General features: G+C 48.7%; 1 protein-coding gene across 1 annotated transcript in view; it reads right to left on the bottom strand.

Annotated features, from left to right (window-relative positions):
- Window positions 1–6,037: 6,037 nt before the first annotated feature.
- lasp1 (LIM and SH3 protein 1) overlaps window positions 6,038–12,693 on the bottom strand; it is a gene marked incomplete at its 5' end in the record, with an annotated part of 20,831 nt that continues 14,175 nt past the window's right edge. Inside the window, 3 exons of the mRNA XM_084448438.1 lie at window positions 6,038–8,372; window positions 9,279–9,379; window positions 10,243–10,321. Coding sequence (XP_084304564.1) covers window positions 8,199–8,372; window positions 9,279–9,379; window positions 10,243–10,321 — 354 coding nt within the window. The 3' untranslated portion in view covers window positions 6,038–8,198. The remainder of the gene's footprint in view (window positions 8,373–9,278; window positions 9,380–10,242; window positions 10,322–12,693) is intronic.

The raw sequence follows: 12,693 nt of genomic DNA, 5'->3' as shown, positions 1-12,693 counted from the left end.
TCCTCCTTCCCATCACCCCTCCCCCCCTCTCGCTGTAGCCACACACAGGCGGGATCAGCCAATGGGAGAGCGGGAGGGAGGGAGAGGGGGGGGCAGAGGGAGGCAGCGGGTTGGTCGAGGGGCGGATCATGTGACTCCCCCGGCAGAGGTCTGAGGGACCCTGCCCTGCCAGCTGTCCTGCCTCATGCCTTCGCGAAAACCTCCGTTGCCACGGACGACGGCTGCTATGGTGGAACACACCGACCGTAGGGTCCCCTGCTGCAACGCCATTGGCTGGCTGGATTTACAGCCGCCCCCCCCCTCCCCCCCCACTGCACAGAGGGAGGGGGGCATGTTGGGACGTGTAGTCCTGGTAATCCAAACGGGAGGGGCAGGGGTCCCTGTGCATCTGCGAGGAATGTGTGTGTTTTTCACCGTCTCCCAAGAGCGACATCGGAGGAGGGAGGAGTGAGAGGTGAAAAGGGAAAGCGATTCGTCCTCATCGATACGCGAATAAACACAATAAAAACAAATGCGTTACACACACACACACACACACGCAAAAGGAAGGACCCAGAGACCTGGGCGGGCGCTCTTGGCCCGGTCAGGAAAAAAGACATCCTCTACGTTTCCCCCGAGCCGGCCGTGCGGAGGGAACCTCCCTCTCTCCCGCCAAACAACAGGAACTGGGCGAGCGAAGGCCACGGCTCAATGGAGACATGCCGCCCCCCCCCCCCCCCCCGACCACCCCCCCCCCTCCGCACTCTCACTCTCCGTTTCCATCACCTCCTTCTCTTTATTTGCTCAACCTCCATCCCTCCACCCCCTCCCTCCCTCCCTCTATTGTAGTGCACTCTCACCCCCTCGCTGCTCTTCCCCTCTCTCTCCCTCTCCACACCCCTTCTCTCCCTCCGAGGAACTGGGAAGGGGTTATGGGAGGTCACAGGTGCCACAGAGGGGGGCTAGTAGTCTCGAGGGGGGGGCTAGTAGTTCGGCATGTACAAATCCAAACACATGTCAAATCACAATCTTCTATTGTTTATAATCCTGATACAGTACTAGAATAAGGACTGTGCTAATCTGGCCACCAGGGAGGGGGGAGGGGGGGGCAAGGTCTCTCTCCGTGTGTTTGGAAACAAAACAGCACCTGTTCCGACTCGCTCTGCGATTCAACTGGCACCGCACAGCTGTGACGTGGGTGGGTGTAGTATGTGATATGTTATAGCTAGGAGAGCTGGGGGGCTTTGGGGGGTTGGGCGGGACTCTGGGGGGGGGGGGGGGCTTGGGAATGCACGCAGGTTACAGTGGAAGCCGGGACAAGCGACGGCAGAGGCGCCAAACGAGATTAGAACAAGCCATGTCCTAGTTCCTGTATTCGGGATCCTAATCTGACCTTGGACTGTGCAGCGCATGCTATGATTCAGCCATGCGTGGACCTCTTCCTGCTTCCTCCTTATAATGATCATGACTGCTGCAGTGTCATTTGATCTTGTCATGCTGTGTGTGTGTGTGTGTGTGTGTGTGTGTGTGTGTGTGTGTGTGTGTGTGTGTCAGCCTTTTCCCAGATAGAACAGCAGGGGTATTGTTGCGATGGCAGGGTGGTAGAATATCAGCAGCACTGGAATTCAGATTATTTCCCAGAGGGACGGTTGAATTTAACTGCAATTTAAGCCTAAAACCGATTCAAATAATGTTAAAAGATGATTCAAAAGAAAGGCAAGCCATCATAAGGCGTGTCACCCACCCATGTGCCTCTAGCCAGTTATATCTCACTGACCTGTTGCAACAGAAGACAGGCTTACTCGAGTGCTATCAGGCCCCGCGGGGATATGCTGAAGTTCATCTGTTGAACAAATGGATTGTAGCCTTTAAGAACAACAATGACAGCATCCAGCAGGCCACGTCATGACGCAACAAGAAAATCAAGTCTTCACTGATCTAATAATCAACATAATCACCATCTGGGAATACTCTTGACAGTCCAGAGTTTGTTTACCCGACCTGTAATTTGCCTCGGTTTCTGGCTGTTGACTGAGTAGACAGTGACATCTACAGGACACTCCATTTTGTAGCCTTAGGCGAGTCCAACGCACATACAAACACAGTCGTACAAGCCTGGGGGAGTAGGGCCGACTTAAATTGGCCCTTTGTTTAGATATTTCAGTTGCATAGAAAAATCTAATGCCGTTAAGCATTGGCACATGTCGCGCAATACGTCGATCTTACATGCAAAACAGTAAGAAATGTATTCAGTAAAACCCAGCATTTACGAAATCAACCAAGAGGTGTCGCCAAAACACAAAATAAATGGTGGCCCTGTCTACGTGGCAAGGCCCGCCTAGAAGATCTGGAGTAAAGGACTTTCGATTTGCGTCACCCTGCATCCCGGTTTGGCGGGGTTATCTCGTTGTGAACGATTCGATTGGTCTATATGCGAAGGTCCCGCCCACCAGGCAGACCTGGGATTTAAAATGGGGTTTCTCGAGCGCTAGCAAGTCTATTGGTTATCCGGTATCCGTTTAGTTTATGTTCTTTCTTTCATTCACAAGCACTGACATAAAATAAAGGATAGGGTTAACGCATTTTCATTAGATCTAACTTGTCCTCAAATTCACCTAGAGCGTGGAGGGGAGAGGACAACAGTAGAACCTATTGCTCATCCCAAACCATCTACCTTACTGTATTTCTCATCAAATTGACATTATAAACAGGGGGAGTAGGCTATGCTAATGAGCGATTTCAGTCCAGTCATTGTGAAATCTGTTTTTATTTCTGTAACATCACATGTAAAATATTGCCCAAGTGAACAAAACACAGCTTATCTGTGTGTGACAGAAATCGTGTGGTGTAAAAACTGTGGGACAGACATGCTAATTATGGACGACCGTCATCATTGTTCATCACTGATTCATTGAACATCAGACAGGCCTACAGTATGTCAGTCATATGCTTAACATTATCACTGTAACTACATGTGACAATAGATCGGTGTCATACTAATTCAATGCAAGGACATTACAACGACAACGTGACTGGAGTCATTCCCAGAACAGGGCTGCTAAAATCAGATGGCAAAGGGTCAAGACAAGGACATAATTCTCTCCCCTCCAAACATACTGTAGCCTATGGCAGAGATATTTCTATAAACATAATCATCTGGCCATGTTTCTATAGCTATATGGCACTCTACCCCCGGCCTGGGCGTTGCTTATAGAGGGCACTGTGAGACTGTAAACATGAGTCGTCCAAGGTCACTGGATGGAGTCTTTCCACCATTTGACTAGAATCATTAACCCAAACAGCTTTCATACAGCCTAAAACTGGATTGTACATAGTGACTTTAAATAACATATATACACATGGATAAATTATATACTATTTTATATTCTTCTGGGTACTGTCAACGATCACAGTGTAATCGATAGGCACTACTGAAATACAGCCCCAGATAGCAAGCGGATGTGTAATAATTCTGGGCCATATATGGGTCGGAACTAAGCCACAAGGGCCAGATCTGGCCTGTATATGGGCCAGATCCGCTTGCTATCTGGGCTGCCCCCGGCACAGCCCCACTCCTAGTTCACCTCTACAAACATGGCCAGTTTTACACACATAGGCCTAGAAGCCATAGGTCTGGTGTATATAGCGAGTGTGCAGGAGACGTTGGGAAGCAGGTTGGAGGGCGCGGGTCTTCAGGTGGGTGAGGCACACAGGGGGGCCTGGGAGGAGGTGGGTTTCCTGGGATGACAGAACCAACAGCGGCCCACAGAGAGAACAGACAGGAAGACGACGCAGCATCAGCAGCTTCTGTTCCTTCTCCAGGGTTCGTGTCTTCCTCGGGTCCCCCCGCTGATGAGATTCTTCTAGGACATCATCTTTGAACTCTCCTGCCTTAAACAGACACACAAACAGTCTAACAAATGATATTACAACGCTTCCTTCTAGCATAATAGTCAGCGGCTGTGAAAACAAACACAACGATACAGTAGCATGTATGAGGGCCGTTCTTCTTCAAAGCATTTACTATTCGTTAGCTCTGCCAGAAAAATCAAATTAAAGGCACAATGGGCATAATATGATATTATATTTCCCTATATTACAGAGCAACACACAATTACACATTAAACACAAAAAACATTTGAATGGGCTACAAGCGTCATCTTACCATTGTCAGCGATGGAGAATGATGCGGGAGGGATGAACATCTTTTCACATCCCGGCCCGATGTATGGGTTACGTCCCAAAACGGAGCGGACATCACAACATGTAGATTATATATGATAAGAAAACGAGTCCCATGATGGCAAAAAACATCAAAACCAAAATGTCCAACATGATAAGAGCGCCAGAGATGGAGGATGCAGATGCAGCGTTAGAATTAAGCGACCTTATTGCAAGCCCTCCTTTCGGAATAGATCGGCAGAGACCGGAAATCATCGGAGCAGAAATAATCCAAGCGCTAAAAAAAAAAAAAAAAAACTCCCTGCCAGATGCGTTCTAATGTTGTGCGCGTGGGAAGTAGGGCAACCAGGCATTATTTGACAGAGACACTACGATACACACATACGCTGTATATATGTAGTGAGTTTCAACAGTTACAAGAATACAATGAATAACTGTAATTCCAGTGAAGGAGTCAATGAAGAGAAACGCAGTCTTCTGAGTAAAAATGACATTTTATTGAATCTGTAGAATCATTAAGTACATTTCGAAGTGCTGTAACAGGGTGACAATAGATGCTCATCAGGTCCTTAAATTCATCTGGATTCTGATTTTTTGAATTTGCCACTATGCATATGTTTTACAAAAGAAATAAAATGATATCAAAATAAAAATCAATTCAGATGGAATGCACATAATTGGTCTGAATGTTAGGTCAGTGTGTGTGGTTAACATGATCGCTATCTGCGTGGCGTATAGGCCTATACCAGTATGGGAGCAGGGGATGAGTGAATCAGACTACAGCAGGGATGAGTCTACACTACAGCAGGGATGAGTCTACACTGAAGGTCAGGGTTGGAGGAGTCTTACTTGGGCAGATAGGATAACTAGACAGAGGGGAGACAGGCCTGTTACATGATGATATACAGCTGAGTTTCATGATGAGCGATTCCGGAGCGGAAGAGCATATTTGGTGCTTAACTGGCTAAACTCCTGACTAATTAAAAATCCATCTCCTTGCCCAGTCTGAGGTCGAGGGAGGATTATCAACATCACATGTCTGTCTGCGCCTTGCCACACTGGTCTAACGCCTTTCTTGACTCGCACAGAAAACAAACTGCCAAACGTTGGAAAACAATTTCCCCAAAAACACTCCACCAATTATCCACTATTACCGACATTCACGTCTCAAATGTGGCAACCAAAGCAATCTAACGTCACTTCACTGCAAAGAAAATCAAAAGGGAAAGGCCAATGTGGGCTTGGAAAAAGATCAAAACATTGCCTTGTCCTCCATGTAACCAAGGCAATTAGTTTGGAGACATTGACTACAGATCAGAAAATATCCAAGAATAACACTCAATTCACTTCAAGCCAAACGGTCTCTCGTCAGTCCATGCTAGACAGCAGTGAGACGCATGCTAGCTCACTCTAGCACAGCCCTGCACTCGTGTCCGAGTTGACACTACTTACTTACTTACTTGATCATGAAGTTAGAAGAGGTCTATGCAAAAATAGAGCGGTCTATGCAAAATACAGGCATACCTGCCCTTGTCTGGTCAACTGATTACCGTATATGGTCAGTTTGAGGTGTGTTGTGTCGATTCCAATTCAGTCACCGTCATCAAAGTTATTAAGTTGCAAAAGGGATATGAATATTCAACACTAATAGTCAGACACGTCGCACTATACTGAAATTTGTCATGAGTTGTTCACGCCGCGCGAGCATGTACAACCGCCCTCTGCCTCAATCACATGAACAAATCAAGAATCACAACTTGTCTGCAAGCGAGCCACTTCCCAAAAGCACCAAGATGACCTGTAATAACCTTTCCCCCTCACCTCTCTTTGTAATACATATACAATTGTACAATATCGTCTAGCTACATGGTGAGACTGAGAGCCTGGTTTCTTTTTATAAAGCTGAAAATTCCATTGGATTCCTTTTTTTTTTCCCGATCCCCCGTGTCTGTGACATCACAGTGCATCACAGGAAAGAGAATGAAACAGGAAGTGGGAGGAGCCAGGAGAACTACCAGACACAGGCCGTACAGTAGATAGGTAACACACTACTGAGCGATGGGGGAATCTCTACAACGTCAGCCGTCTTACTGTCATATCTTGTTTTCCAGATTTCCAAACCAGATTTCCGGTCGACTGCGTTACCGAGTCGTGCCGCAATATGGCCGACTCTGGCGTCTTTGTCCGACCCTGGCGTTCTGCTGTATGTCTACGATCCGGGCCCGCTGATACTACGGCAGAACCCTCGGGACCACATGCATATTGATGAGTCAGCGGCACACCAGGACTTCGCTCCGCTAGGTGAGAGTCTCCTAGACGAGGGTCTTGAGGACAAGAGTTAGCAGAGATCATAAATTGGCACAGGCACTCAGATTAGACCTACTGTTAGCAAGTACAGCACTATTGGACCTGAAACAGAGGTGGTTTATATCTGAATCTAGTTCTGTGATTGCTAGCCAACACACCTAGACACACTAGTCTGCCTTGATTCATAAATCGAGTTGCTGTTTTATTTTTTTTCCCGTCTATTCAATAGATACATTGACAGTTTTAAAATGAGCCTCTTACAATACCAACAAAAGCAAAGGGGGAAAAAACAGAATGAGAGAGAAACGACAACAAGTACAACATTTACCACAGCCATGGTTTTGACCTCAACACAGTTTTCAACATTTTCATACAGATCTCATGACAAAAGGATTGGAATGTTCAATCACAAAAACAATGGAATGACTTAAAAGATTCACAACACGGAATTGTCTTGAGAATTGTGCTTGGCCTCCTCTCTTCTGATAGGTCGACTCATATGCTAATTTTTTCAGATGTGGGGCGGGGCCTGGCCTGGCCCCACCCCCCGTCCTCTCCTCCCCTCAACGTTCAACCATAAATCGCTAAGCTACACTAGAACGTTCCTCTCAAGACTGAAGGCATTTCAGGCTGCGAGTGCAGGAATGAGGGTACAGTGACGGTATATCTTCACACCAGCTGAGGTGAGGCCACCGTGAGTGTGTACTAAGCGGATTGGAAGGGGAGTTTTCTAACCGTGTCTTCTAACGTGTCCCTGATCCCTCCTATACTCCACCAGCCTGTGAGAGGTTAGGGTAGGAGGTGCTATGCGGATCGCACAGGATTCCAGTTTCAAAACAATACCCACAACGCAGTGCTGGCTAGGTGAGAGCACAGAGAACAGCGATGATACTGACAAATGTGTGTGTAGATATATAAATATATAAATCCTCTCTGTTAAGACTGATAGCTCGCTGACTGATGCAACAGCAACGGGGGGGGGGGGGGGGGGTATTGAGGTTAATGGAATGTACACAAAGTCAAATATTCAAGCTTAGTTCTGACTTGAACTAATACAGTGAGATTCTACACTGCGGCTTCCAGTCTGGCCAAGTTTCCGGCTGCACAATGGAAAAGAACAAACAAACAAACAAAAAATGCTTCTGAAGACGCCACTCCTCGCGTTCCGCCATCGTTATCCCCCCGAACCACATTGGTTGTGGTTCTACGCTGCCATGGTAACTGTGTTGATTGACAGGGGACGGGGGATTTTTTTTTTTTTTTTTTTTGCATTCTGTTATATTAGGATCAGACCCGCTATGGCTACGATAGAACTGGGTGGCTGACAAGGCATGGCCCTTGACTTGCAGCCCGTGAGATGGGTGTGTGTCATCTTTTAAGACCCAAACTGTGACAGGAAGAGGGTGGAGCCAGGACGCACATAAAGCGACAGACACAGAATGAGAGACACCTGGACACACAGAGGCAGCACAGACACACAGACAGAGGGAGGGAGGGGTCTGTGGTTGAAGAGTTGAGCAGTAAGAAGAGCAGACCGGGGATACACCAAGGGAGGGTGTGTGTGTGTGTGTGGGGGGGGGGGGGGGCGGTCCTCACAGGATAGGTCGGAAAACAGAACTTAAGAGAAAGCGGTGTTAAGATGAGATGGCACTGGGATTTTCATTTTTCTTTTCCTCCCTCCCTTTCTCTACCTCCTTCTCCTCCTCCTCCTCTCTCTCTCCCCGGGGGACTCAGATGGCCTCTACGTAGTTGGCGGGCAGCATGCCCTGCTGACCGGTGCGCTCCACGCGGCCGTACATCCAGCCCTCGTCGATGACCTGGACGTCCACGATCACGTCCCCGTCCATGAAGGACACCTCGTCCTCGTCCGCGGCGGAGTAGTCGTACACCGCCCTGTACCGCTTCTACACACACACACACACACAAGGAAGCAGAGAGAAACAGAGTTGGTTTGTCGTTTTACCGGTCCGGTCCGGTCTACTAACGAGACGGGGGGGGGGGGGGGGGGGGCTGTAGAGCTAATTTTAAAATGAGCAGCTCAACAAGATGTAACGCCCCCCCCCCCCCCCCAATACACTGATGACTTGCGCTGAATGGAGCCAGCCAGGGTTGCGTAATCCAGACTGAGTTTCTGGGTTACCATCAGCCCTCTGCTTTACCGTGGTGATAAATAGATTGTATAAAACGAGTTGATGAAATCAACCCACACATGATCAAATCATTAATTCACAGGGGGCGGCTGTAGCTCAGTTGGTAGAGCGGGTCGTTCAGTGATCGAAGGGTCAGTGGTTCGAATCCCAGCTCCAACTGTCCACATGTCGAAGTGTCCTTGAGAAAGACACCTAACCCCAAATTGCTCCCAATGAGCAGGTTAGCACCTTGCATGGCAGCTACCTCCATTGGTGTGTGAATGTGTGTGTGAATGGGTGAGTGAGAGGCCATTGTAAAGTGCTTTGAGTGCCGCTAAGGTGGAAAAGCGCTATATAAGTGCAGTCCATTTACCATTTTACCATTAAAATACTAAACTGCAGTACAAAACGGTCACATTTGTAATCTACAAAGTAGCAGGGGGAAAAAGGTGCTCATTTGGACAAGAGAGGTGACGTGACTGCTCGCATCCGCACGCGCAACCTCGACGCGTGTCATCAAGAGGCCTTTTTAATGGCTTTTCTTTCGAAGGGCTCGAGATCTACCGGCATGGCTCCTGCCATCTACTGGCCTAGACGCGTCCGGTTAGCGGAGGAGGAGCGGAGGAGGACCGGAGGAGGAGAGGAGGAAGAGGAAAGGAGGAGCAGAAGAGGGTCTCTCACCCCGGAGCTGGGAGGGGGGGCGGCGGCCGCCTGGCGAACGGGCTCGGGGGCCGGCTCATAGTGGTAGTTCTGAGACGCAGCAGGAGACGGCTGGTACGCTGCTGAGAGAGAGAGAGAGAGAGAGAGAGAGAGAGAGAGAGGAGAAAGAGTGAGAAAGAGAGGAAAGAGAGAGAGGAGAAAGAGAAAGAGGAGAAAGAGAGAGAGAGGAGAAAGAGAGAGAGGGGAGAAAGAGAGAGAGGAGAAAGAGAGAGGAAAGAGAGAGAGAGGAGAAAGAGAGAAAGAGAGAGAAGAAAGAGAGAGAGAGGAGAAAGAGAGAGAGAGAGGGGAGAAAGAGAGAGGAGAAAGAGAGAGAGGAGAGAGAGAGAGAGAGAGAGAGAGAGAGAGGAGAAAAGGGGTGGAGACAGAGAGAGTGAGTGATTGCATCTCAAAAACCTAAAGATAGACATTAGCCACTTAACTCTGAATGGCTAGATCCCCCCCCAAATCTCCTCGAGGCTCCACACACCCCAAACAAAACAGTCTCTGTGTGTGTCCCACCCCGCCCCCCCCCCCCACCCCGCCCTGCCCCGCCTCTAACCCAGCCCCCTCCCTCTATCTGTGGGTACCGTCACATTCGTCAGCCCCGGGGCTCGGAGAGAGAGAGGGAATTCCACGGCGCGGCAAGCCAAGACGTGCACCTACAGTACCACCCATTCTCCCCGCTCTCCTACACGACTACACAACAGTGGCTCTGTGTGTGTGTGTGTGTGTGTGTGTGTGAGAGACCGGGTGGGCCAAAACACACGGTAATAAACACCCATGACAGCGCCTCGGCACCGCCGAACAACGGCGCGCTCTGTGCCAAGCCGTCGGCGTGCGGTTGAGGTTGTTGTTGTTGACGGTGTTGGTATAGATGTAGGCTGACGTGAGGACTTGCGGGGTGCGTCCCGGGGTCAGTGAGTGGGGGCGGGGCGGCGTGCTGTACCTGGAGTAGGGTTGCTGGGCTGATGGGGCGGAGCCTCTCCTCCCATCCTGCTCTTCTCGAAGTCCTCGTGGTATTTAATCTGCAAAGAGAGACCCAGAAGAGAGACGCGCTCGGACGTTTAGGATACAAAGTTACCTCAAGGACTTTCGATAGGGTGTACGCGTCTCCTGTTTCTGTCTGAAGGGGAACATGATGCTGTTACTCATGTGTCCACCAGGGGTCTCCCATTCACCCCTGCTGGGTGTAATAGGTGGGGCGAGCTACTTTTTTTTTTCTTCTTTTTTTTTCTTCCGGAGACCATTTGACACTTAAAGGAAATGACATATCAGCAGGAAGTTGTGTGACCTCAGAGTTGCTTAGCAACCGTTGCTGACACATCACAAGGAACGGGTGAAGTGATAGAAGAGGAAGAGTGAGAAAAAGAGTGGCTTGCAGAAAGAGTGAGGAAGAGATCCATGCCAACAGAAAGGGAGACATTATGCTCAACATGTGCCACCATAAAAAAAGTACAGCTGTTTCTAGGAATGAGTGTGTCCCAGCTGAGCTAATTCCCGTACAAAAAACAGATTCAAGTGTAACTAAGCAGTCCTCTCTCCACTCCATAGCGACATAATCTAGCAAAATAAACTTAAACAAAGACAGCATTCAGCAGTAAAAGCATTAAAACATACTTCATCAGTCTAGTCTCTCTCCAGTAGAAACCATTTTGAGTCTAGGGATGTTCTTGATTTGCGTGGCCAAAATGCAATCACAGGCGACTGGATCAATCTCCAATTAATCAGAACAACGATTCACATGACAAAGCAGTGGACCCACGTCAGCTGCTTATTATCGGCGAACACTCAAAGTAAGAATATGATCGTCCTCCTGTTGGGGGTCATTTGAGGGTCATCGGGTGACCGTAGAGGCCGACCAACCCTATAGTAAACAGAGTGCCACACGCACATCCATAAACCAAAAAGGGCAGGTGCCGAGCCGAAACAAGAGATATCAAAATGAAAAAGAGCGGTCTCGCACACTTCTGGGCTCCAGGGTTAAGGCGTTTATTGTACCTGAATCAAAAACGTGTGACGTTTCGAGCAATGATGAAGAGCGTTGCTCGAAACGTCACACATTTTGGATTCAGGTACAATAAAGGCCTTAACCATGGAGCCCAGAAGTGTGCGAGACCGTTCTTTTTCATTTTGACCAACCCTATAGGACACCAGAAAACCCCGCTCTGCCAGTTGATGATGAACCGAGCCTGCGGCTTGCCTATAGAACATCCCTCCTCAACGTCAACGTTGCCTATAGAACATCCCTCCTCAACGTCAACGTTGCCTATAGAACATCCCTCCTCAACGTCAACGTTGCCTATAGAACATCCCTCCTCAACGTCAACGTTGCCTATAGAACATCCCTCCTCAACGTCAACGTTGCCTATAGAACATCCCTCAACGTCAACGTTGCCTATAGAACATCCCTCCTCAACGTCGCCTATAGAACATCCCTCCTCAACGTCAACGTTGCCTATAGAACATCCCTCAACGTCAACGTTGCCTATAGAACATCCCTCCTCAACGTCAACGTTGCCTATAGAACATCCCTCAACGTCAACGTTGCCTATAGAACATCCCTCAACGTCAACGTTGCCTATAGAACATCCCTCCTCAACGTCAACGTTGCCTATAGAACATCCCTCCTCAACGTTGCCTATAGAACATCCCTCAACGTCAACGTTGCCTATAGAACATCCCTCCTCAACGTCAACGTTGCCTACAGAACATCCCTCCTCAACTTCCACACTCCAAACCGCTACTGTCTCTGGACTCTGAGCAAATTATACTTTTCATATTATTATTATTATTATTATTAGTATAGTATTATTTCCGTGACGTCGCCGCGATGCAACGAGTCAAAATTCTCCACTTTCGCCGCCGCAAGTGTACTGAGGAGGCTAAAGCAGCGTAGTCGTTGAGTAGTGGAACTCACTCTCCTGGTATAAAGGCTGTGCTAGCGACCCTGCTGAGCGGGACATCTCTCTTGGCGTAGTTGTCAGCACATCCGACTTGCGAGCGCAAGGTTGCCGGTTCACGTCCCGCCCTGGACGATCCCTTAACATGGGTCAAAGGAACGAGTGACACAGGAAATAAACAAGGCGGAGTCGCACAAGCTGCAAATGTCCTCTGCTTTGAGGGGTTGGCATTGGCAGGGTTGCCAGGTTGCCAGGTTTATCACCCATGTGGGCTACCTTTGAAAAAATGGTTCCTTTGGGGAAATGGTGATTTGTATTATAATTGTTTTCTTAAAAGACCAACCCTTGAATTATCGGGGGGGTAAATGTGGACCTTTAGGACTTCTATTCGAGCGCCCCTGCTACAGAAGAACAGACTGATCTGTGGGGTAAAACAAAGTGTGAGGCCGTCTACCGGGCTGGGCAGCATCAGGCCTCGTCTCCAGCCGGAGAACTGA

The sequence above is a fragment of the Borostomias antarcticus genome (genome assembly GCF_949987555.1).
Source record: "Borostomias antarcticus genome assembly, chromosome: 14".
NCBI classification, from domain to species: domain Eukaryota; kingdom Metazoa; phylum Chordata; class Actinopteri; order Stomiiformes; family Stomiidae; genus Borostomias; species Borostomias antarcticus.
This window is presented reverse-complemented; position numbering and strand designations above follow the sequence as displayed.